This window comes from Cygnus olor, chromosome 3 (genome assembly GCF_009769625.2).
Source record: "Cygnus olor isolate bCygOlo1 chromosome 3, bCygOlo1.pri.v2, whole genome shotgun sequence".
In the NCBI taxonomy this organism is placed as follows: Eukaryota; Metazoa; Chordata; class Aves; order Anseriformes; family Anatidae; genus Cygnus; species Cygnus olor.
The window spans coordinates 114,903,087-114,928,683 of NC_049171.1; the positions used below are offsets into that span (position 1 = coordinate 114,903,087).

General features: G+C 41.5%; 2 protein-coding genes and 1 long non-coding RNA gene across 6 annotated transcripts in view; 2 read left to right on the forward strand and 1 right to left on the reverse strand.

The window, feature by feature from the left end:
• Positions 1-21,371, forward strand: part of LOC121068640 — a 150,385-nt gene extending 129,014 nt beyond the window's left edge. For both annotated transcript variants that reach the window (XR_005819004.1, XR_005819003.1), the window contains exon 3: positions 20,953-21,371. This is a non-coding gene — a long non-coding RNA (uncharacterized LOC121068640). The remainder of the gene's footprint in view (positions 1-20,952) is intronic.
• Positions 2,795-24,235, reverse strand: ANKEF1 (ankyrin repeat and EF-hand domain containing 1). The gene is made up of 12 exons (XM_040553997.1): positions 24,116-24,235; positions 22,216-22,290; positions 21,378-21,538; positions 15,638-16,024; positions 14,999-15,198; positions 13,457-13,606; positions 12,642-12,765; positions 10,860-11,682; positions 7,824-8,050; positions 6,313-6,495; positions 5,002-5,123; positions 2,795-3,483 (listed from the first exon to the last, which is right to left on the reverse strand). Exons 2-12 carry the CDS (start codon positions 22,239-22,241, stop codon positions 3,358-3,360), a joined length of 2,529 nt encoding a protein of 842 aa, XP_040409931.1. The 5' UTR covers positions 22,242-22,290; positions 24,116-24,235; the 3' UTR covers positions 2,795-3,357.
• PAK5 (p21 (RAC1) activated kinase 5) overlaps positions 21,379-25,597 on the forward strand; it is a 156,053-nt gene continuing 151,834 nt past the window's right edge. For 2 of the 3 annotated variants that reach the window (XM_040553979.1, XM_040553980.1), the window contains exons 1-2: positions 21,379-21,536; positions 22,214-22,288. The gene's annotated coding sequence lies outside the window, so the exon portion shown is untranslated. Of the gene's footprint in view, positions 21,537-21,617; positions 21,760-22,213; positions 22,289-25,597 lie in introns of those variants that run through there. The other variant, XM_040553981.1, reaches the window with a different exon arrangement.

The following is a 25,597-nucleotide window of genomic DNA, read 5'->3' on the forward strand; positions in this document are numbered from 1 at the left end:
TAAGTAGTTCACATCAGCAGTCCAAGGGGGTACTAATGACTCTGCTCCCAATTGTGGGGTGTAATCAGCACACCAAGGTCAGACAGAACGTGTGGGTTCACCACATCCTGGGATGTATGGAAAATCATCTGGGCAGGGAGGCTGGATGGCTTCTAACAGGTTGGTCTCCTCCTGGGAAGTGTACCATTTGACACAAATGTGTGTAAGGACATACACAAATGCCTGTTTTCCATTTTTTGTGTGTGTATGCCTGGCATTATTTATTATTTGAAAATACATGTGCATACTACAGAGTTATGTCAGGAAAACTGAGCAGATGGATGCTGACTGCCCTGTTCTTCACGTAGAGGTCTATCCAGGACTGCTTTACTGCCCAGACCTGGTTATCTTGATGGCACAATGCACTCACAGGCAAAGGACATGTGTCTCCAGGTACCTCTATGCTGTACGCATGGGGTGTTGCTGTGGTATGTAGCATGACTGGGAGAGTCACTGAAAGTGCTTCTCCAAGCTGGAGCCCTCCTATCTGCTTCGGGCCACATGCACACAAATACTTGTGCAGGGATGGAGTGGCTGCCTGCTGTGTAGAACAGTAACACAGGTGAAAGGAGCACAAGTATTTCTATTCCTCCATTGTGCTACGTACAGTGGAAGCACAAGTTCCCCCCTTTTTGAGGGGGGCAACGCATGAAGACTGTGTAAGACTTTGCAGCTTATTCTGGCTGGGATGAAAAAGCTCAAGGATGAGGCTGATAAGGATTTGTTGAGGGAGCTGAAAATGGCTGTCAGGAGAAAAAAGCACTGAGAGGGGCCCTTTTCAGAGGCTACTTGATAGCAAACCTAGCTTCTACATCGTGATCTGAACTGATTGCCCCTTCTGCTGGCCAGGTTAGCTTGTTCCCTTCACACTTACTTTCCCTTCCATTTGCTTACAGTTACCCCAATGGACATAAGCCAAGTTACCAAGTGAGGAGTGTCTCTGCGGTACTTGTGCAGAGGAGAGCTGAGCAGCTGGCTCTGAGGGTGAACTCTCCTGATTAATCTCCACAACATAGCTCTGCCAGAAACAGTTTTACCTTGTAGGATGAACTAGGAGTTTCTGGCAGTCCTGCTTGATTTATTTTGATGGCTATTGTTTAGTGAATTGAACCCATGCCTCTCCTTTGAGAGATGGGTTTTTATTTATAACTGTTTATGGGCATCCTGCTCCTTGCCTGCACTGTCTTCTGCACCCAGCTTTAACACTTATTTTTGTTACTTGCAATCATCTACAGCCAAGAAGTTTTATGCTGACAGGCAGAGATGATATGCTGATGTTAAGAATTCCAAGACAGCTGATACGTTGAAATGGTATCTCGCTTGCCTTTAAAGTCTGTCTTCATACTGGACTATTAAAATGCTAAACATATAGGGAAATTTTCTAAAAGTAAGCAACTTGTCATAAACTAATCATACACAACTGCGTTCATCCAAATGATATGTTCTGTAGCGGTATTTGAAAATACAAGTAGTACCTCACTAGACTTATCTCCTTGCTTTACATTTGTCTTGGGTCTGAATTCTACGTTTGGATGTGCAGCTAGAGTTGAAGAGGGTTTCCTGCATGTGGTGTCATGAGAGCAGTGGTGTTTTCAAGATGACTGCACAGTCTTTCCCCAGCAAAGTTCCACCAAAAGCACTTCTGCTCTTCTCGTACCTAGACAAACTCAGGCACGGAAATGCTATATTGCACACATCAACAAGGGCAAAAATCTGTCCTTATTACAAATAGTGCAACCAGAAGGAAAGAACACCTTCTGAAGCTCAGATTCCAGAGACTTGCAGTTTAAAAACCAGTAAAATTGAAAACAAATCTTGAAAAGTAGCTGTATTCTGGAGCCAGATGGTTCTTGAGGCCATCTCAGCATAAAAATAAATTTTAAAATGCATGCTATCAAACCAGATGCTGATCAAATTTACAGTGTTTGTCTAGGCCAGTGGCTTTCTTTCCTGGGGAACATGAACATCACTACACTGGATGATCAAGGAGTGAACTGCATTGCTAGAAAACTCTGTACTATGTGCAGACAGTAATTAGCTGAGGTCCTGAAACACAAGGGATTTTATCCCATATGCATTAGCTAACGAGACTCTTTTCACACTCTATGTAAATATTTTTTTAAGCTTCCAAGGATAATTGGGCAGAGGGTTCCATAGGATATTTACACATTGTACAGTGTTATTTAATGTGTGCTGCTTTCCTGTTTTTTCAGTGTTCTGACTGTTCTTGTACCCTACAAAAGAATAGGTTTCGGTTCAGTTCTCCATGTTCTTTGCTGCTTTATATATCTTTCATAGCATTCCCTCCCACTTCTTAGCTAAACATTTCCAGTATTTTCAGCCTCTGCCTACCCAAAGCTTATCTGTTATTACCTTTTAGAAGCTCCAAATCAAGCTCATTTCTGTGCTCTCAACTATTTTGCAGATATACCGAACAGAATTCAAGAGATGCTCCATCCTTCAGCAGAACCTGTGGTATTTCATCCTGGTCATAACACAAATCTTGACGTTATATGCTTGCTACAACAAAATTTCAGAACCTCTACACTAAATTACAGCAGCCTGGTCAGATCATTTTTTTAAGATGCTAACTTCTCCCCATCCATATAACTCAGTGGCAGGACAACATCTCAAATGACTTACCTCATGTGAGAGGGCAAGGGTTGATTTGGATTGGTTTTGTATGTAGCTCTTAATACAAGAACCTGCCTTCACAAAATTTCTGAATGTTTTTCAAGGTGTAGGCCAGTTTGAAAATATCCAATTATCCTGATAACAGTGCGGTTGGGTATTATATCCTCAGTGAGTGAGGGAAGAGGTATGTGTCTGAGATAGAACATTAAGGCAGCATACTCAACAGTGGTAGTCTGGGCTATTAACTCCTATATTTTCTCTTGACTTTGCAGACAACCAAAAACATGTCTGAAATCTGAAATCCCATATTCCTATCCTTATATTTTAATGCCCTTTCAGTGGGAAGGGCAACCCTATAACTGTCTATGAAAAAGTTTTATCTTGGGGTGAAAAATAGCCTCATAAAGCCAACCCCTTAAAAAGAATGCGTCACAAGTTGCTGTTCCGTAAAATACACTGAGGTCCAGTACTTAGAATAATGAGGATAAACCTTTTTCAGTACTAAGCTCTTAACAAAAGTCTGTATAAGCAACGTAATTTACAGAGGAAAAACCTGCTAGACATTTTATCATAACTGAGATGCATTTACTAAGCACTACATGATTCCTTTCTTACAAAGGTGTAGCCTTCTTTGATCTTTGTCCTCTTGAAATGTGTTGAAGTAGCTTCTTGTAGCTGATATGCTTATTTGATAACTTTTCTCTTAAAGGGGGTCAAGAAGACTTCTGAGTTGCCATGAAGAGTAGAGCGCTCCTGGAGCAATTCTTGCTTTCTTACCAGCTCCTTTGTTGTGGCTTCAGGGGTCCAAATCTAGAAAATGAAGGTAGTTGTAGTTAATCTGGGCAGGGCTTCTGCATTAAGAAAACACTTAGCTAAACCAAGCTATGTTGTAGCCCTCCTTTCTATCCTGAGATGTAGAAGAAAACCAGTGCAGCTTTCCTGCAGGTACCATATCATCTTGTATATACAAGCAGAGCACTCTTGTCACTTCTAATCTGTAATATGCTGAGGGCCCAGCTCAGGGCTAATGGCAGGGAAGAAGACCTAAAGCTGTTTGTTTAGAATGACTGACTCAGGCCCAAGATCCTCTGAGTGGAAAACAGTAATTAACCATAGTCTCATTGGCAGCATAGCCTTATTTCCCTGAGACCACTGCAGAAACTAGCACAAGTCAGAGTTAGGGAAATGGTAAATTCCAAACAAAACTTCTTGGTCAGTAATGGTATTTGTTTCCTTTAATATATATATATATATATATATATAGATATAGATATAGATATAGATATGAATTAGGTCTCCATGATCCTGTTTCCTTTTCTCAATTATTTGTGAGTGAGTATTAACAGGTCCCTAATACAAAAGTGATACCTTCATTATTTTAACTCTAGGAGGTAAATGTTTTAATGTGCTGTGATTCATTTCATTCAGTGTCACCGACATCAGTAATCAGGTAATAAGTGTTTGATAAGGCAAGTTAGAAGTTGGTGCTGGTTCCATAAACAAGGACTCCAATCCCTTAAGTGTACTGTGTGAATATTAAAATTCATACAATGAACATGGTTGCATTTGTATTTAATGTGGTCTACTTTCATCCTAGTTTTAAAAGTGGTAAGCTCAATTTCCATGATTTGTTATAATACACATAGACATACATATAGACGTACATATCACCTTTTAGGTTTATCGTTGTTTTGTGGCAATCTCTACTCCATGTCATATCACCTATAAGTTAGTTAAATTGTAAAGTCCTTTCATCGGTTTATTCTTGTTTTGGATCTACCGTAAGGCCTGCCCACAGAGGAGACAAAAAAAAAAAAAAACTAACAAAATCATAACTAGCTAGAAAACAGAATTGATCCAGGATTGAATCATGTTGGAAACAACTACTTTTCAAGAGATCCTTCCATCTCTGAAAGAAGCTATTCCTATGTTCCTGACTTTCAGTAACTGAAGGTGAAAGCAAACAAGATCTAGAACAAACGTACTGGAATCAACTGTGAACCCTTCTACAACATCTTTGCTAAAACTGTGAAGCCATTGAATTTTGTTGGAATGCCATGTTTTCTAATCAGCTGTTCAGAAATGTACAATGTGAGAGATGTCAGCTTCTGAAGACATGACTGGAATGAAGCACTGGCTCTGAGCTGCATGTCATGCAAAATACTGGATGCTTTGCTAATACACTTCGACTCTGGGCCAGACTCCTTGCTAGTATAATTGGTCCAGCTTCCACTAATGAAGTGACCAAACTCTACATACTGACCTGCAAAGAATGTGATCTGTCTACCTTTAACATAAACTGTACTTAAGGTTTGCTACTGTACATACTTTTCTGGGTTCGAATGCGATGTCTTCTTTCTTAGTAGCACCACTGGTTATCAGCGAGTTCAGATAAATAACACTGTTTTTAAGGGAATCTGCTGCCTTTTCAAGATCAGGTTTTTCTACAACTGCCAGAGATACCTGTAAAAGCTAAAAGAGAAGTGGTTAATCCATTGCACAAACATGTTGCGTTTGGAAGCAAAGCATACATCCTCTGATACTTGTTTTACCATCCATTCACAGTGTGTATGTGTTTTCTGAATATGTTCAGGATCTGTTTTTCTTGAAGCTGTTTTTTTATATATCAGAAATCTGTGAGGGAAGTACTTTAAAAAGTAGGGGATGACTCTCCTTCTTGGACATTAAAACATTAACTGCTTTTCAAGACTCACTAGACTATCACTTAGTACCACTGGTGTTTCCATCCTGTGGCAGGTGATGAGCGAGTGTCAGAAGTTGTCATCCACCCTTCTGTGAAAATCCTATACTACTCCTAAGAAACAACATTTTCAAAAGGCAGAAGCCAGCAATGTGGCTACTGTGACACGTTTACTATGACATCCAGGGCGGGACTGATGAAGGAGACTGCCAGCTATGCAGATATAACCGCATTTTCTCTCTAAATAGAATCCCAGGTCTGATTAGCAGGTAACACTGGTAAATCAGGAGAACTTCATCCACAATAAGGTAATCAGAATATGGTCACTGAGGCTGATGTCAGTGGGTGATGGAAAAATAGTAAGGTACTCAAGGCTCCAGGAGGGTGCAGAAAATGCATTGGCAAGTACAACAGCCAAACGCATCACTGTGGGCTTGAATAAATAGGACTCTTGTCGACAGTGGAAGATGGATATGAGACAAATGGGAAAATCAGAAGTCAGCAAGCCTGATATCAACTCAGTATGTTCAATTTAGAAGAGGAAAAAGATGCTTCTACTGACTTGAAGGGCCTTGAATTGGTCTTATCCTTTGAAGAAACGCATGCTTCCTTTGAGAAACTATGGTTAGCAGTTTTCAGTATTTGGACATCATAGTTAGGTGATCATTAACTTTAGGGGGAAGGAAAGGAGGAAAGATTTTTACGTTCCTTGTCAGTGGTAAAGGACATAATTCTGCAGTGAGATTAGAGAAGCCACAAAATTCATGTAAATTACCAAGTCACCATTTTGAACAATGAACAAGTAGTAGTACTGGCAAAACCAAGCCCTGCTTCTGAGAATACTTTAACAAAACTTACTGCTTTATACAGACTTTGATGGCAACTGAAGAAATAAACGCTCTACTAACAAATCAGTCCTTTCTCCCCATCTCTCATACCTCTTTTTTCACAGCTTGCGTCTCTCCAGGTGTCAGTGTAGAAGGTGACCTTGGCTTTGCAACTTTTTCTTTCTCTGCTCCTTTTTTTTTCTGATACCTTTAGCAAATTGTCCAGTTTATTTTGAAGCAGATCGATTATTCTAGAATCTGCAAATACCTTAGCAATATCAAGAGCGTTCTTTCCTGTATTTAAAAATAAATACCTGTTTAAGCCATGAAAATAAATCTTGGCACTTGTTGTTGTAACTGAATAACGACACTACAGTCAACAGAATTTAATTAGGCATCTAATTTATTAGCCCTTCAGTGTGCCAGTAGCTTGCCTGATGTTGGTGTGAGGGCTGGCAGTCATCAGCACTGCTTGCAGAAATAAGGGCTTGCAGAAACGAGCCCTGAAACAAGATATTGAAGGAATTCTTGGAAGTGGTTGCTTTGCTCTAAATGTCCTGACATCGGCATCTTAATATACTGGTACTGCAGGTTGTAACTTTGACCTTTGAGAGGTGAGAGCATTTAGCACTTGGGAATGGCTAGCATATTACAGGGTTTGGAATTTAGACAAAGTTATTGTTGGTATCTGCCCCTGCCAGTGGTTGCTCTGTGGCTGGCAAGGCGTCAAGGGAAAGCCCTGTGGTCTAAGTGGGGCTGAATCCCTTCAGAACCTAATAAAGGAAAAACTCTTCTAAATCTTATGAGATGAGGCCTTAAAGTAATGGCGAGACCAAACTGCCACCATCAGTTATATAGAATTTCCTATGATAACAGAAATGCAGAGTACACAGTGCTTCTACAAGCAAGGTTTCACCTTCTAGGCATTTTGGGAAGGGAAGTCTCATTACGTAGCAACGTTGCTTCCTACATTATAGCAAGGGCTGAAAAAGCGATGTTAACTGTTTAAATTACTCTTAAAATAGAGATAATAATAGTCATTGAGGATCTGCTGTGAGGAGGCAACCCTTCAGTATCAGTTCAGATTTGTCTTTCTGTTAGTCGCTTTTATCTCGGGCAGTAGTATTTACAGGCTGAGCAGCAAGAAATTTTTTATTTAACTAGTGTTATCTCTGCATACAAAATTACAAGCAGTTTAAATGTGTGGCAGAATACACACTGGCCAGAACTAAAATCTACTTTTCCATTCAATAATACTAATAACTGCCTAGATTTTTTTTTTTTTCATTTAAAGCCACTTACATCTCTAGATGGTATCATGTGAGGAGTAACAGCTTTATCAGGGATGTTTTCAGCCACAGTCTTGGTTTGGGAGGTTGTACTTATTAATCATGTAATTAATCATGTAACTTTATTTTATAGGTGCATAAAAAGCAGGAGGCTGACTAGTTAGAATAGTGATTCCATACTGTAGAAAACTAAATGAACTTAACTTTACCTTCATTGTAATCCCGATACCAGTCATAAATTCAGAATACTTCTCAAAACATTCTAATAACTTATTTTTCTTATAAAACCTGTATGCACTTAAGCAGTCCTTTTGGGGAGACATTGATATTTACCATTGCTGTTTGTTGTTTGGATGTCAGCACCTGCATTGATTAAAAAATGTACCACGTCCAATCTACAGATCTCAATGGCTCTCATTAGTGGGGTTGCATTGCCTATTGCAGGTGCATTCACTGCTCCTCCAGCCTTCACTATCAGCTCAGCAATCTCTAGATGTCCATTATAGCAAGCGTGGTGGAGGGGAGTCCACATGAAATTATCTGTTGCATTCACGTCGGCCCTACAAAAGAGTAAGAGGAGTTGTGGCAGATGATGCCAGATACTAAATACAGTAACTTCCACAGCTCTAAGTACAATCAGTGATAACTCCACACTGTAGTGGCATCTTCAATGTAAATAAGTATTTTCATATTGCTACTGCTACTTTGAAACTGTTTTAGAATGTGATATGTAGCTTGTCATATTCATTGTAAGTGTGTGCCTGAGTGGCGATCATGGTCCTCTCTAAGCTGATACAGGGTCCTCCCCAGGGAAGTTTTCACACATACAGAGAAAAATAAGCTTTGGGGCAACTTAGTCCTTCTGTAAAATGCTCGTAGTGTTTGTGCTCCAGCTTCACTGAGGATGGCCAAAGGCAGGTTAAGGAATCCAAAAAAGAAAACTTCTAGGCCAAGAACACGTGCTCCAAAATACATGGCAAAATTGCTTCCTGCACTATTTAAAAATGAGTTAGAGAAGATCTATTACAGAAAAGCTGAGGATTTAAAACCTTTTCAGCTACCGTGTCACTGGTCTAGATCCTTCTGCCTCCCAGGTTAGTAATGGCATGTTCTGGAGGCTGCAAGGGCTGGTTTTGGGGTGATATTTGCAGTGTGCTGCCTTCAGATGAATCTTGGGAAAAAGCATTACCAGCCCTTTGGCAGCTGGCTGCCTTGGGAGCTTTTCAGCCAGGGGCATGGAAAGGCAAGGCTCGGGGAACAAGAGCCACTAGTGCCCCTTTGTAGCATTAAAAGGGAAGAAATATGGTTCCCCATGTCTTTGAACAAAGCATGGTCCACGACCATACCTGGATCTGTTGTCTCCCACGTGTGCCATGTGTGGGTTCAGAAGTGGTCAAAACCTCCTGAGGGAATCCCCTAAAACTCCTGCACAATGAAGTACTTTCCGTTGTGTTTAGGACAGCCTAGAGGTCCTGAACTAAATAAGGGACAAAGAGCTGATGTCTGCCTGAAAGACACGGAGGGAGGGAGAGGGAAGAAAAACTAGGAAGTAAGCTGCTTGCCCAGAGAGCTTTTTTGCGTATCTGATCAGATGGTTAATATTTAACTGTAGATCAAAAGAACAGATTAATCTATTCATCTCTTCTTGCTTAAATTTTTAATCTGTTTCAGAATTCTGCCTTTGTTGAGATCATATAGCAGTAAATTACCCAGATCTAACGGTTTTATCTTTGTTATCTCTCGGTTGCTTAGCTATTATGACTTACTTGTATGCAGATGTCATTTCCTCTATATTTCTCATTTAAAATACAGGGTTCCACTTATTCTACTTTCTCTCCCTACCCACTCCCCATGCCTGGACTGATCCTCTTTCTGTCCCTGACTCTCTTTTGTTAACTTCATTCTATTGGAAACAAACCGATTGAAGGGAACAGGAAAGACACACCACTGACTTAAAAATTCTTCAGCATTTTCTTCGGATCAAACATTGGTGAATTTGCCTTATTTCTGAGTCTTTCTGGAACAAGGTAGAAAGTAGATACCACTGATTTATGCTTAAACCTCAGCATTTTTTATAGCTCTAGATAAATATTTCATTTTCTATTTGGTATGCATTTGTAATACTGAAATGGCCATATTGTAAAAAGTATTTAAATTACCATGCCAAAATGGAAGTGTTGGAAAGTCCACAATGTTGAAAGATGCAAAGCTAAAACTGTACTGAAAACTTTCCTCTTTTTTCTGATTTCAATCAATTTAAAATCTCAAAACTGGAACTTTTTTTTAAACTATTATTGCATTTCTAGGTCTAAATATGATGAGATGTGACTCCTGTACTGTCTAGTGAGGTCTGATGAAAGCAGTGGAGAAAATTTGCTAGATTAATTTGATAACTCTTGCATCCTTATCTTTGGAAGACCTGAATATACACACTTACACAGCTTTACATATGCTGCAGGAATGTCAGTGTAATTACCAGGGTGCATAAATTTGTACATGCTGTTAAGTCTCTGCAGGATCTAGAGCAATGACTAGAGACACTTATCCTTAGAAATGAACATTAAAATGAATTCCAGCAATAGGCAGAGAACAAAGCTAACGTAAATATTGTCTTTGAAAAATGTTCACTTAAGCAGTTATCTGAATGTAGGACTATGGCAGTTTGATCATAAAAAAAGAAGAGATTATGCTATTACATAAATATGACTGATTTTTTCTTAAATTGCTTTCATTTTTAAGCTGTTATGAAGATTTTTCACAGGCGTATCTGTAGGCTACAAAACTGCTGAAGCACTTCTGAAGAGGGGAACAGACTAAATAGCAACGTGCACTTCTGGTGTAAATCCTGCTGCCTCAGCCTGCTGAGGCTGCAGAGGAAAGTGATTCTTGGTAGGGCTGATTCTCTTAAAACATTTGCATGCAAAAGCTCTGGCATGTGGAACAGGGAAGTCTGAGACTTCCTTGATGATTCATCTAGGAGTATCTCAATGATTTCAGGCTACCCACTTAAGTCAGATTTCCAAAAAATCATTCATCTAATTTTGAAAGTTGTTTTGAAGATGCACTACTTGAGACGTGGATATAAACTAGCCACAGCTCCAGTAGACTAGGTACCCTGCATCTAAGTGAAATGTCAGTAGCTCAGACAACAACAATTTCAGGTCTGGGAAACTTGCCTTTAGAAGTTTTTATTTCCTCATTACTAAAATGTAAAAAATAATAAACTAAACCTCCGTAATTCAGCATCTTATGGAATTATTATGTTAAATAGCATGCATACAAAAACTATAGTCTGTTGCATCCAAATGTTTATTGGAAATTTATGCTCCCAAAATAGCAATTAAAAAAAAATCTTTGGAATGATCTTACCCCTTTTCCAGAAGATACTGCACAAAGTCTATGTTCCCACTTGCACATGCAGCCATCAAAGGTGTTTTGTAATACTTATCTTTTATGTCTACTGGCACACCCTCCTCAAATGCTTTCTGTAGAGACAGAACGTCTCCTGCCCTGACAAGGAAGTTAATGTTCATGTACATTTTCCTTGGTTCATCTATATACCAGGCACGGTCGTCGTGCACGGGGTGGGCAGATGGGTGGTCTCGGTTAAAACGATAGCTATCAGCAATGTTCTGAACAGCCTCAATCATGTATACAGGGAAGCCATCTTCCCTAAGTGGACACGCACTCTTTGGAATAATGCAAATTGGCATGGGGACGGCAATGCCTCTTTTGCCTCTTCGTTTCTTCCCTTTCTTTCCTTTCTTCCCTTTGGGTCCATAAGATGTTATAAGACAGTTTTTCTGCAAGTATTTTGAGCCTTTAAAAAATTCTTCAGTGTTGATTCCTTCAGGGTCAGATCTTTCATGTGCTTCAGCAATAGTTCGTATTTGCTCAGTGTCCACAAAGGCACACCGCTTCTGAATAACTGATATGAAATCATCCTTAGCTACTGTTCCATCTCCTTGGTCGACGGCCTCAAATGCCTTCCGGAGGGCAGCCTGGTGCTCTAAGGACCAGTCGTATAGCCTCAGTGCCCACTGGGGGTTGTTCTCCTTAGCTCCGGGCTTGGACTGTTTTTTAAAGTTATTTTCAATTTTACGCAATTCGGTTACTGCTGCTTTAAAACCGCCTTCCTTGGCAACAGCTCTTGGAGTCTTTGCCAACAAGTTTGTCCACGTAGGATCACAGCCTAACAATATAGACACGCTTTCACCGATAACGCAATGGAATTAATAATTGACAATTACTCAATGTAAGAGTCTTGTAAGATATGTGTAGCTAATTAGCACAAGTCTACAATTTTATACAGTCTTAACTATAAATAACAATAGTAAATGCAACCACATCAGTGATCCCAACCTGGAAAGCTAGGCACGCATCCGTATTTGTTTTCCAAAGGGAGATTCATCAGGCAACCCATACTCTACTCTGTCTACTCATGAATACATATGGGAAAGGAGAAGTTCAGTGAAAATTTTACATTTTTACTTAAAGTAGCGAAAGTAGCAACCAAGAAACTAAGAAGAACTAAGACTAAGAAACTAAGACTAAGACTAAGACCTAAGACTAAGAAACTAAGATTAAGATGTTACTCACTCTTCTGTATGCCAGCCTTGTGATTTGTTAATGGACTGTAAGCTAAATATTTGGACCACAAGAACATAACATAGGATTTTACATGGTCCTATGGAAAGAAAACTGGAAGTGATATGATCATTTGCATAACTCAGAAAATGATCATAGCTTATTTGGAGTATGTTTTAATACCCACGGGTGCTAAGTTTTCCCCATGACTACAGTGAGATCAGGTTGTTAAAATGATCAGCAAACTAAAAATTAATTTTCTGTTGGAAGTTTTGATGCGATATTTCTGAAAACAAATAAAACCAAAACCCCTTAATATTGTCTAGTTCTAATACAAACCCATGATGTTTCTGTTGATTTCCTTGAGAAATGTTTTATTTCATCTTAGCCACACTAGTGGAAGTAAATAGCAATAGCCTATGTTAGGTACTTCTCACCGAGAATTGCACTTGTCACGATACCCCAGAGAGACAATTCCTTCACAGATGCCCAAGTGATGTCAGTCTTTCCTCTAACACAGAAAAATAATATATGCAATAGTCATAAAGTAACTTCTTAATGTACCTCTTTGTCCTATAAACTTGCAGCAATTTGCAAATCCTCCCTCTGCAGCGTAATGAAGTGGTGTGTTACCGTTCATAGCGATCAGGCCCAAGTCTCCATTATAAGCTGAAATAATCCTCAGGATCTAGAAAAGCAAAGACATTATCAGCAAAAGTCATCTGTGTTTCTTAGGAGGGGGGAACTGTGAGAATGATTTACAAATGAAATGCAGTATCATATATTCCCAGTTTACATAGTGAACTTCTCTCCCTTGCCCAGCTGATCAATGCACACATAACACTCATGTTTTCTATAGTATGTGCTTACTTTACTCAGGAATTAGAAACTCCCTTCAGTTGTAGATATCAAGAACAACCTTCGCTCTTGCAGGCCTGCCATCTTCAAGTAACTATGCATAATCATTGTGTGCATAATTAAAATTGCATAATTTTGTATACTTTAAAGACAGTAGCTGGGGAGACATAGGGAAGAAATGGCCCACCTGCAGCCTTTTGTATCTGCCTTTCTTACTATGGGAAGGTTTCATCCATGTTACACAACTGTGACATGCTACATGTTGGGGTAAACAAGCTCTCCAAAGGAGCTATTCACACCAGACAGCCACAGTAACACACACTCGGGGGTACCTTGGCAAAAAAGCTCTGCAATTATGAGAGAGATTCTGTCACTTCTGGCTTTCCTTTGATACTCAAAAAGAAGTGGCTTTTAACTACTAATTACTGTGCTTTGATCAGCTGAGATACTGGACTCCAAATAGATAAATAAATAATGGTCTGGCTTTGCAGCAAGCTGTTCAACACCACAGATGATGATACCTCAAAAAAGCCTCCTTTGGCTGCAAAATGTGCAGCATTGTGTCTTTCATTGTCAAATACGTTAACGTCAACTCTTCTCTCAAGTATACCACGCACCAGCTCAAGAACACCTTCTCGTGCTGCTTCCATTAAGGCTGTGCGACCCGTGGCCTGCAAGGTAGCAAGAAAACAATTCAGAATTTGCATTGTGTGCTAATTCAGGTTGCAAGAGTCCTCTGGCACAACACGATCTGATTGTTGCAAGGCAGTATAAAATGAAGGCCTCCTTTTAGGTATTATTGAAAAAAGTAGACGTGTCTAATACTTTTAAGTATTAAGTATTTTAAGCGGTTGTAGGAAAACCTTAGGAATCTAGTCTTAATGCTTCTAAACCAGGAGTAGTCAAATCCTAGTGACTCAACTATGTTAGTAACCTGAGACACCTGAATAGCCACACAAAAATCAATTCCTTATTTGAAGAAATCCCTTTTTTTTTTTTTTTCTGGGTGCATGCTCTCGTGTATAAAGATTTAACATAAAATACCACTTATGTCTTGAAAGAGCATAAGTAACTATGACTTTGGTAGATTTGGTGATGGTCTCAAGAATAAAGCACCTCTCAGATCAGGGATAGCCTCCTATTAGCCTAATGGCCCACAGCAACTCTTAAAATCTCTTACTTGCTGCTATACAGAGGGGCAGAGATAAAGGAAGGGCAGGAAGCAGACAATGAGCTGTGGATTTCATTGTACCGAACCATGCTTTATTCCCTGATATCTTTCTTTGGGCCTAGCAAAACATTCCCATTATGTTGCCAGGTATGTGTCTTCCGTATTAAAACCAAAATGCAGGTTTCTCATCATATTGCAGGTGTGCAGAAGGTGGGAATGTGCCTCAGAGGATGTGATAAAGACGTCCAAATATTGGTAATGCAAAATGGTTTGGTCTAGCTAAAAACTAGGAAGGATGCTGCAAATGCTAGGACTAAAGCAAAAGCCAGGAGTAGCTCTAAGGGAAAGCCTGATAATCCTGAAGGTCTTTTCCAACCTAAATGATTCAATGACTCTATGACTTTATCAGTAGCACAGGGCTTCAGTCCTTAATGCCATTGATAAATTTAGCAAGTAAACAAATACATGACTAAGAGGTACAAAAGGGAGAAAACAGTTTCTTACGTCTCGTCACTACCTTGATTCCCCTTCATGTTTTTCCTGTTGGACTCACCTTTTAGTAAATACTACTTCAACCCTGAAAACCTTGGGGCACATCCAGCTGAAGTACAGTGAACTAGAACTCTTGGAAGTTGGCACACTTACACCTTGTTTTTTAAATATTTGCACTCTAACCTACAAAAATCTAACTCGGGATACATGATTCAAGCAGAAGACTTAAATCTCTGTTCCTGCAAAAAAAGTTGATAAAGAAGGGAATAGACATCCCCACAGAGTTATGAGATTGCCACTGCTGTGTTATTTTAATGTGAGGATTTATGGTTGTACATTCCAGTCTGGTAACCATTCTTTACTCCTGTACACACATTCTTAGTTACTGAAATATTCATACTGGGTCTCTTGAATTGGGATTTGCTCCTCTTTCCAAGAAATTCAGACATATTTCTTTAATATCATGAGCTTGCTCACAGGCTTGTAGAAATATAGGCTTCCCATCAGTAGTACAGTTGTTAAGATCTGCACCATAATCCAGGGCAATTTGAGTGCAATGATAATGACGTCTTGTAGGTAAAATGCAGTAAAACAAAACACCTGCAAAGAAAAACAGCATGGATTATGGTGTAATGGTAAATGATAAGAAAGGTTATTTATGCTATAAACTTCACAGATGAACGGACAGAGACTCCTTCATCAGAGGCCCATTAAATTCTCTCACATATATAAATGTAAAAAAGGATTTCTAGTTTAGGACCTCTGAACTCAGGGAGTTTACCAGAATTGAGTATGTGGCTGTTCATGGGAGAACACACTGGAGGGATCTATGATTTAAAGGCCTGGATTGCTCAGGCAGAATAATTTTCATTTTTACCAAAGCTCTTATGGCCAATAGCTTCTGTTGAGCTTTAAGTATTACCTACCCTCCACTGTGGTTCCTCTCTTCAGAATGAGCATGATATATATAGCAAGTACGTAACACAGTAAGGAGCCATTTTGTGCTATTTCTGGTCTGATCGGGTTCCTTTTTACTTACCTTTCCCTTCATTATCAACAACAGTCATATCTGCTTTAGCTTTTACTAGTAAGTCCAGAACCAATTCATGGCCTAGCTCAGCTGCCCTCATTGCTGGAGTACGTCCCATTTTGTCCTGGACATCTGGATGAGCTCCCAGCTGTAGCAAGAAGCTGCAGATGTCGGTGTCATTCTTGGTGCAGGCCAAAGAGAGGGCGCTGTACCCATCTGTAGGCTCTGTGAAATTAATGAGGTTGGGGAAGCCGTGCTGGACCAGCTTTTCTATTTGCTTCTTGTCTTTCTGGTGGACACACTGGAGAAGCTTGTAGATCTGTAAGTCTAGAAGTCTGTCATCTACTGGTAGCATCCTTGAGTGAGGAAAAATGGCTTCATCTAAGGAAGGAATTTCTGCACTGGGAGAGAGGAAAACATGTAAACACAGAGATGAGATTACTTTGACATGCCAGGAAGAACAGGAATCAAGCTATGTTCAAGGCATGAAAATATCTACTTACCTACTTAAACTTGACAGAGCACAGAGCTTTAAGTGAATTTCTCTCATTTAGTATATGCAGTACACAGAGAGACTATATAAACACAGGAAACACCTTGCAAATTGTTCTTTTTGTAATCAAACTGTTCAGAAGAAATCTCTTTCAAGGTGAAAATTAAGTTAAGCTAACTGTTTTCCATTCAAGGAACTGTTATAATCTACAATTACTTGGAGGCCCAAGGAAACGTTGATCACCTGCCATTTTAGTACTTGAGAAAAAAATGAACACGTCCCAGTTACAAGTCTTGCTAAAGCATAAAATAGATGCTAGGATCACTTCGTCAATACCTGAGCATCGTCCTTTGTTAGTAACTAATGCATGAACTTCCAGCTGGGCTGTGTGCATAAAAGGGTAAATTGCATTTTTCTGTGGTAAATCCCTTGGGGAAAAAAGGTGCAGGCAGTGAGATGCTGACATGGGAAAAGATTCCTCCAGGTAATGCAACAAATACTTGTAGAGGAAAGTGTGCTGCAGGATACCAGCTTTGCATTTTCCTCTGTTGTGATTATTTTTTAGTTTTTTTATCCTCTGTTAGGTAGTCTCAGCACTTGTGGCTGCAGGGCCAGGCAAGGGTCAGGACTATTTCTGGAGCTTGCTTAAGTGAATGGGAAGCTTCCTATCAGCTTCAGCAAGCCCTGAATCAACCTGTGCTCCAAAAAAAACACTTATAGGACAGACAACAAAAAATGTGGAAAAACAGGGTCCCCTTAGGGATTTTTTTTATTTTATTTTTCCTCAGGGATTTTGTTTTGTTTTATTTTATTTTATTTATTTATTTATTTATTAGCAGTATAGGCTGTAAATGGTACCACTTAACAATCTGCCTGGCTACTATTGAGTGTTTTGTGGCTGTCCAAGAAGAGGTGAGTTGTAAGAACGATTCAGAAGGATGCATAATTTCAAGAGATTTTTTGAGGCAGCACCTCCCTTTCTGGAAAGGAAATCTGAAAGAAAACTGCAGGAAAAATAGAGTGAATAAAGGCTAACCATGTTGGGAACAGGTAAAAGTACTTTTTGTACCACAGGTATGCCATGTCAGTTGTTGTTTCTGTAACTACTGCCTTTCGTGTCTTTTGAAGTTCTGGGGCCAGCCTATTTCTGGAGCAACAAAGAGGGGGGATTTCTGACAACTGCTCCTCTTGTCTTTCCCCCTGCTAATAAGCTGCTTGACACTTTCCCTGTGCAGCATGGCTGTGCTGCTGAGAAGTGCCTACAGCCCTGAGCCAGGCAGTGTGTGCAAAACAGCTCTGTTACGCTGTCCGACACCCCTGGCTGTGGCTGAGCTCCTCCTTGAAACAAAGCTAAAACAGCAGAGGTGTTTCAGGATAGGAACAAGAAAAAGGTAGGGGAGGGCTATAAAATGCTTGAAGCTACTTAAAAGCTGCCCTTTCTAGTTAACGAAGTGTAGTGAAAACATTGTAAAATGTGGATGCTAGAAAACCTGTTGGGCATTGTAACTGTCTTGACCAGCTCTACACCATGCTTTATTTAAATGGCATTATTATTAGAAGATGCTTACTTTCATAAGTGTTTAAGTGGGCACTCAAATGTACATGCTCACTGTTAGTAATATAATCTGGCCAGAATAGGTCAGCTGCAGAAAGTGGCTTTCTCTCATTTAAATATGGCATTGCTTAAAACGCTTTTTTTCCCCCTAGTCTTGTATAACTCTCATTCTTATCATATACAAAGTATATTCTTACAACAAATGATTAGATCATTAAGTGTCAATAACTCAAATCTGTCACCTAAATCCTTACTACGTTGTGTTTCTTGTACGTTGTCCTGTGAAAGGGAATGAATGCAGATTTTTTTTTAATTATTATTTTTCTGGTAGGGGTTACAACTATAGCAGCACTCAGTCCTAATGTTTAGAGTTCAGAAATAAGGGTACTTCTGGGTAAAGCCCTGGTAGGAAGGAAAACAGAGTACCCTGCGCAGTCTAGCTTTTAGAGCCTGAGACATTAGAAGTCATTTCTGAGCAAAACTTCCAGACAAGGACGTTTGTCCTGGGCTCTGACGAAGTGTGAACTCCACAGCGAGGAGCAGCACAAAGGTACTACAGGGAAGGCTCTTACGCTATTTATGACTCTGAAACTCAGAAAGAGAAATGTTTTTAATAATGCTTAGATGGAGCTGACAAGCTTAAACTGTTCTCTTGTACTCTTGTTCTCTATTTCCCACCACCCTGCAGCTGTAAGGAACTTGGTTTCACTTCCAAAATGGGCCCTTTCTTCCCACTGCATCTGCGTGCACACAGAGAGCCCAGGCTCCTGTTCCTTAGGTGCTATTTAAATGATCAAAACACTGCCTGATCCCTTCTGGTCAGCCTGCACAGAGTGAGCCCATTCCACAACCCATGGGCCTCACCCACTGAAGGAGGGCTGGGCATAATCGCAGCTCTGCCCCATCCTTTCTGAAATGCCTCTGCTCTGCCTCTGCCCCAGCCAGCACCGTAGGCTGCAGAGCAGTAGGAGCACGCACCTTGCTGCCTTGGGGCTGTGGCATCCCAAAGAGCTGCGGGGCTCGTCTGCATCCTGGCTTACTGCTGCTGAGACCGCACGCAGGGTGCCAGCCACACGCTCCTGTGACCAGCCCAGTCCGCAGTGCTCCAAGGAAATCAATACTCACTTATTGACACTGTCTGAGGAACTGACGAGATACTGTGTTTGAGGATTTTTCCAGTATTTCTTTGTGCTTTCTGCACAAACACCTGGATTTTGCACAGCATTTTTTCAGGAACTTATTTAAGATCAAAACTTGTCTTTTTTCCCTTCTTTCTCCACCATGAAGCTGCAAACACTGAAAAAACTATGTTCTCCCTGGAAATAGGTTAGTAAAGCTAAGGAGCACAAGAGCACTGTTGTGATTAGTAACATTTTGTTGGTAACATCCAATGAAGGTATAAATGAATATAATATTCAGTGCATACAGATTTGGATTTATTTTATGGATTATCCTTGAGATTCGTAACAGTGCTAGAGTGACATCTTGCATAACCATCACGCTCAGTGTCTGAGGTATCCAGAACAAGCACATCCTAGGATGCCATTCTGCAGTGAGCAAGATGACACAGCTGGAAAGCAAGTCTGAAACTGAAGTGCATCTCACATGCTTCAGCAATTACTAGCTGCAAGTGAACACCTGCCATCACTGGTGTTGTTGCTGTCAGTGTCCCCAGCAGTGACACAGCAAAGGGACACAGGGTTACACAGGAACAGCAGCAGCATCAAGAAGCAATCAGAGAATCACCAGCACTGATGCAAAACACAGACGTGCTGCATATGATAAACACCACAAAATATGGTTGAAAAACAACAAACCATGCATCATTCATGCAATATCCCTGTATATATGTCCAAAAAGCGTTTGAACTACGTGACTAGGTATTATTTTTACTCCCCAAAACCTTTGCCTTGTTCATGATATGGGACTCACAGCACAACTTGCACTTATTCTACACTTTCCCTTTTGCTCACAGGGCAATGTATTGCACTCCATCCCAATTTTAGTCCCAGTTCAGTATGATCAGTGTTTCCTGTTGATTTTGAGATGCTTATCACGGTATTATTTTAATACTTCACACACAGCAACAAAATTATTTCTGTAAACTTAAGTGAAATTATTTGCAACATAATGGTGAAGTATGTTGTTATCTCACTTTACCCACCAGTGAGATCCCCTACCAAGTTTAAAGTCTGCTTCAGAGCACTAAGAACCAACAATTTACACGAAAACAAACACAACAATTTAACTGTGACAATTAATATTTCTTTACAGTATTTTTTCAACGGGATTGGGTCCTGTTTTATTAGAAATTTCTACAGTAACAGAATCAAAATAAGACAGGTGGGATAGAAGCTTATACCCAGAGTCAGGTAAAACTGCAAGCAAGTGAAACAGCCTTTTATAATGAAAATATAACTACCGCATCCTGGGATTTTCATTAAATAAATGCTGCCAATCGTGTGCACTTCATAGGATTTGTATCACTTAACCTGTAGGACCTTTTAACAGAAAACAAGGGATTGTTGACACAGCTTTGAGACAGTTGTACTCTGGGGAGCACTTCATGAAGCTATAATCATAAATCCTGGGCTTGTAACATCTGTGGAGCAACAACTTTATCTGTTGACAAACATCAACAGGATCGCTACTTTCATTCTGCCAGCTTCTGTTACTGTTTTGGTTGAAAGCACGAACTCTTTCCAATTCAGATGAACCCTTTTCCCAGTATACCTAGTATTAGGAAAGCCATTTTAATCAGTTTGGTTTCTCACAAATCTTTCCAATCAGTGGTCAAGCTGCATTGGTAGGGAAGGTCTGGTGGCCAGCACTCTCACTCGCTTTCTGTCAAAGCCTGGTGCCTGACCGCTGCTGGAAGCACTTGTGACTCCTTCTTTTAGTTTGCAACATTTTTCAGTTTCAACATTTCAAGTAGAAAGCATCCCTTTAATTATCACTATTCACAAACCAGTAAACAAAATTTTCATGTCTTTTATCTTTAGTGAGAGAAAATAGCTTGGAACTTTCTAAATTTGGCCTGTTTGCATGCTGGCCGTGGAGATAAGCCTGAGCCCCCTGTGCTGGTATAAAAGAAACTGATATGGTAACAGTGCCACGTTATATTTAAAGCTTTATAAAGATAATTACTCTGGATTTTTGGCTGTGACTAACATTTAACGGGAGCAATGTAACAAATCCTCCTCAAACTGAATCCTGGCATAATGAATAGCCTGTAATGCCGTGTTTATTCTTCTAAGATGTGTATTTTGTTTTCAGCTTGCTGTGCCAGTGTCCGTCTGGGAGTGACTGGAGCCTCAGTCAGGAGGGCGAGGAGCTGCTGGGCACCGCTGAGAGGAGAGGTGAGGGGCAGAGGTGGTGTCAGGCGGCCTTACTTGGGCTGAAACCCAGAGCAGGCCGGGTCTGAGGGGAGAGGGCTGCTGGGACGGGAACACGCAGACAGCAGCCTCACTTGTCTCACTGTGCAGAAAGGCAAACTGAGGTAACTTCCAGCCCCAACTCGACCACGAGAGGGACCAGGCACAAGCAGGGATGCTGTCGGCCAGCTCCGTGTTTGTATTTTCAAAGATCACCTTTTGGTTGCGAAAACCCAGCAACCCTCTCCAGGGCCCTGCAGCAGCCACAAGTCTCCCATCACAGCACTGGGCCTGTCGCACCCGCCCGGCCCCTCAGCGGGCACTCACCTGCGGCCACCACCGACCCCAAGCCCGCCTCAGGGCACCGCGCCTGCCATTGTGCCCAGACAGCCGCGCGCTGCCCTTGGCAACGGCGACGGGCGTTGGAGGTTGGCCTTGGCAGTTGGCCACCGGCCCTCGGCAGTGGAGAGGCCGTGAGGCAGTGAGGTGAGGAAGAGGGGCTCGCCCCGCGTCTGCAGGGCCTGGTGTGGCCAGGGTGAGGGTCAGGGGATGGGTGGGCAATGCCAGCCCCCCTGAATGGGGTCTCTCAGTCTGACGTGACAGCCTCTGGTGGTTTTTTGACTTGTTTTCTTGCAAAGCCTCCTCGCCCTCCTGTGAGAGGCAGTGCAATGTAGTTGTGTCAGCCCTGAAGCTTACGCTGGCCACAAAGGTGAATTACAAGATTTGTGGGTAAACCAACTTTATAGCTATTCACAGGGGGGCTGTGTGGTAGTGTAATGTAAATTAGGCATGTTGGGCTTGAATTGAAGCATAATTGCTTATAGACCTGACTGGGAGGAAAAACCTATTTATCAACAGGAAAAATGTCAGTGCCAACAGCAAAAAATGCTCAATGCTGTTTAAGTGAGTTGAAGCAGAAGCCCTCCTAAAAAACAAACACCGCTACCACTGGGACTTCCCAAGCTGTCTGGACTTCTTTTCTGTCCTCTGTCATGTCTAATTTCAGCCTCTAAGTGCCACTAGCTAATTGGCCCTTAATACTGTTGTTGGGCTCAGCAATTGCATATCTAGCCAAGACAGGCTGTTGAATTATTTGCAAAACACCTCTAGTATTAGGAGGTTTGAGGTCAAGTCATTTTTTGACATGAAATATGTTTCACCAGGAAAGTGGTGTTGTGCAGCTGGATGCATGTCCAACAGAGCAGAAGGGCGGACGATTCAAGGCACCAGACTGAGTGGTGAGTCACAGCAAGATATACAGATAGATATTAATATAAAGCATTTCATTATTTTCCCTGCAAGGAGTGCCAATTATACAGAACCTATTTCATGGTAGCACACAACCTTGTGTCCTGAGTGTAGACAGTCACAGAGGTGCTCCGCTGGCTTCATTGTTACCTGAACGAATGTAGTCTATGGAGCTCATGGCACACAGGTTTTACCCACCATGCCAGCACCTGATAGTGAGATAATCAGTAGTAAATTATCTCCTAACCACATCTGTTCCAAATAACATTTATTACTGAAAAGTTTATATGTTTTCCCCTTGTTTTACTCACTGATAAACATTAACCTCAATTGGTCCTACAAGATACATACCTCATCATGATGGGTAAAGCCTCCATTAATGACATGCTCACTTTACAGCTCCAAAGTGGTCTAATTACAAATAAAAAGATTTCACCGCTTAACAGCTGATTCAAAGTGTTTGAAAGCTAAAGGCTGTGAAGTTTGGTTTGGTGCTAGCAGAAGGTGCCAGACTGACAGCACCACACAGCCCCTGTGCAGAACAAGTGCAATAATATAGCTGCCATCCTCAGTACAACTTGCTGTCTTTGTGTTGTGATGGTTTTTACTTGACAATGTGGAAGCACAAGGGTGCCACAAACATCCCACAGCTGATATCTGGAGGGAGGCACACTCTAAGGGCTCTTGTGCTGGTTGGCGCTGGAGAGTCCTGCTGACATCAGTCAGAGCTGGGCTAGGTGGTAGCCTGACTTTAGCTGGAAGATGTTTTGGGAGCTGCATGGTTTATACTTAAGCCTTTTACAGCACAGGTAATTATTATATATGTGAGAGATGAGTAACACTCATCTCTCTGGATTCTGATACTACTGCAAAATATCTGCTGCATGGTGCATTACACCCAAATCTCCTCACTCAGATTTACCAGCGTGAAAGAATGACACAAGCTTGAAAATTTGTCTAGTTCTGAAGGTCATCTGGACTGTTACAGCCAGCTGCCAGTTACACTGAAGGAGCATAAAATCCAACCAGGGCAGTAAATCAGGGTGTTAGTGCTGCTAGGTGTCAGTAAAACTCCCTGCACAGCCCATTGTTCTGCAGCGGGGTGCAGTGCAGCCACTACTGCCCAGAGGATGCCTGTGTGACTGATGCAGATGCACGTGGATGCAGCGACAGTGACAAATCTGCTACCTACCGGGGCAGCCTGCAGCCTGCTCTGCGGAGTTGTCACCAGGCCCCTTCTGAAACCGCGCCCCTCAAGATAGGGGAAAAAGCCTCGTTCTGGAAGGAACAGTGAACTTCTGGAGGTGGTTATCACCTACGTTTTTCCTAAAACACTGTAACTTGCTTATTTTGGATGTTGTAAATGCAGGCTTCTTGTATGTGTCTGTACTTTAACTCGACTTGAGGTAAAGGTGATCTCAGGGTGACTAGGTAAGCAAGAGGCGTTCCTCACCTGTCGGTGTGGCAAAGTAATAAAGGGGATGGTGGGGCAGTCCAGCAGTTTCCCGCTTCCCAGGTCCTGCATGGGCCAGGAGGAGGGCTGGGATCCTAGAGTCAGGTGAGCTTTCCAGTGACAAATAGATGGGCAGGAGTTTGGGTGAAGAATGGACAGCTCTGGAGGTCCTCAGAGTTTGTCAAACTTGGCATTATTAGCAATATTTGTTCACTAAAAGCTTCCTTTACCAACCCTGTGAATTCTGTGCTCTATGAGACCTGCAAAAGAGGAATTCTGCACCCCTTTCATCAATGTTGTGTGTGAGGGTCTCTCTCCTATTAAGCCCAGGAGCTCTGAAATCATTCCCTCTGTTTTTTAAGGTTCACTTGTCTAATGCTATGCCTTGGAGCCCATGTAATGCAGTGGGAGGACTCCAGATGACTTTCAGTGGGAGCGCATCAGGCCTGTTAATAAGTGAAGCTCTGACTCTCTCTTGATTAGTTCTTTATCTTCAAATCATAATATTAAAAAGCTGAGGGGGAAGATGAAAGATAATCTTTTTGTGGCTGTTTTTCAGTTAGCTTTCACACTGGCAGGTTAGGCAGCAATGAAAATATAAACTGCCTTCATTTGTCCCATCTGTTCTCATCCAGCCTGTCACTGTACCCTGTGTGAGGCACTACGCACTGCATGTTCTTAGTTTTCAAGACCAAGGAATAAATGTTCTGGAGTGTTGCTCATCTGATGTTACACGAGGCTAATGAAATATTGATCACATGCTTCACCACATACACAGCCAATAAAGGAGGAATTTTGTGTTGGAAATACTTCAAGTTGTCCGTATCTGGGAGGCTGCTCTCCTGAAGGTGCAGGCTCTCAGCAGCGCTGAGGTATTGCTGCAGCTTTTAGAAACGCAAATAGAGGGGAGAACACATACTGGAAAGCAGAAGCATCCCTGAGGCAGAGACGGGGGAGTTGTGTGTTTCCTGGGGAAACATCTGTTTTTCAGAGCTGCTTGTTGAGTTCAGTGCTGCTTACTGTAAGGAAGGGTAATCTGCACAAAGAATGTCTAAGAGCATGAAACCCCCTGGTCCCAAGCAATGTAAGGCTGCTGAAATCCCTGAGGTCAAGCAGGGGGAATTTCTATACAAGAAATCAGTTGGTTCAGTTGGAATAAGCCTCATTCCTGTTCCCTTGCTTGGCCTTGCTCAGTTGTGGTTAAATGAGGAGAGCGAAAGATAATCATCTGATAATCTTGCTGTTGACAGGCAGTGGAACGGGTGGGAGCCCTGGCTTGTCCTTTTACTAATGCCAGCTGCAGGGATGGGTCCAGCACTTGGGAAGAGAAATAAAATGTTCCACAGCCTAGAAAAGGTCCAACAAGGTGGCTGTTCCACCACCAAGTGCTGTCTGGAGAAGACCTGGAATAGTCAGTCTGTTTGCTCATTGTCCCTGTGCTCCTGGTTCAGACAGCCAAATTGCCCACCACGAGAGAGAGAAAAACTTTTACCAGTAATTAATTGCATCCATTAGGAAAGACATCCCAGGTGTAGCATGTGATTTCTGGTTCAGCCCCCCAACCTACTATACCAGAGCCTTTGGTTTGATACGGGAGACCTGGCACAAGGGAGGCTAATGCTTCATGCTGCTGCCCTGTATCTACCACTGTCACCATAGTTGATCCCAGTTATTCTGGGATCTTCGCTCCTGTAGTTCTTGGATTTTGTACCATGCCACAAACAAGTCAAATTTAAAACTATTTATGTGTAAACCAGAAATCTTTTCCACAGCAGGTAGAAGGAGACTGCTAATGAAGCCAGTGTGCTCAATTACTGTCATATGTCACGAAAGTTTTCCTGTTCAT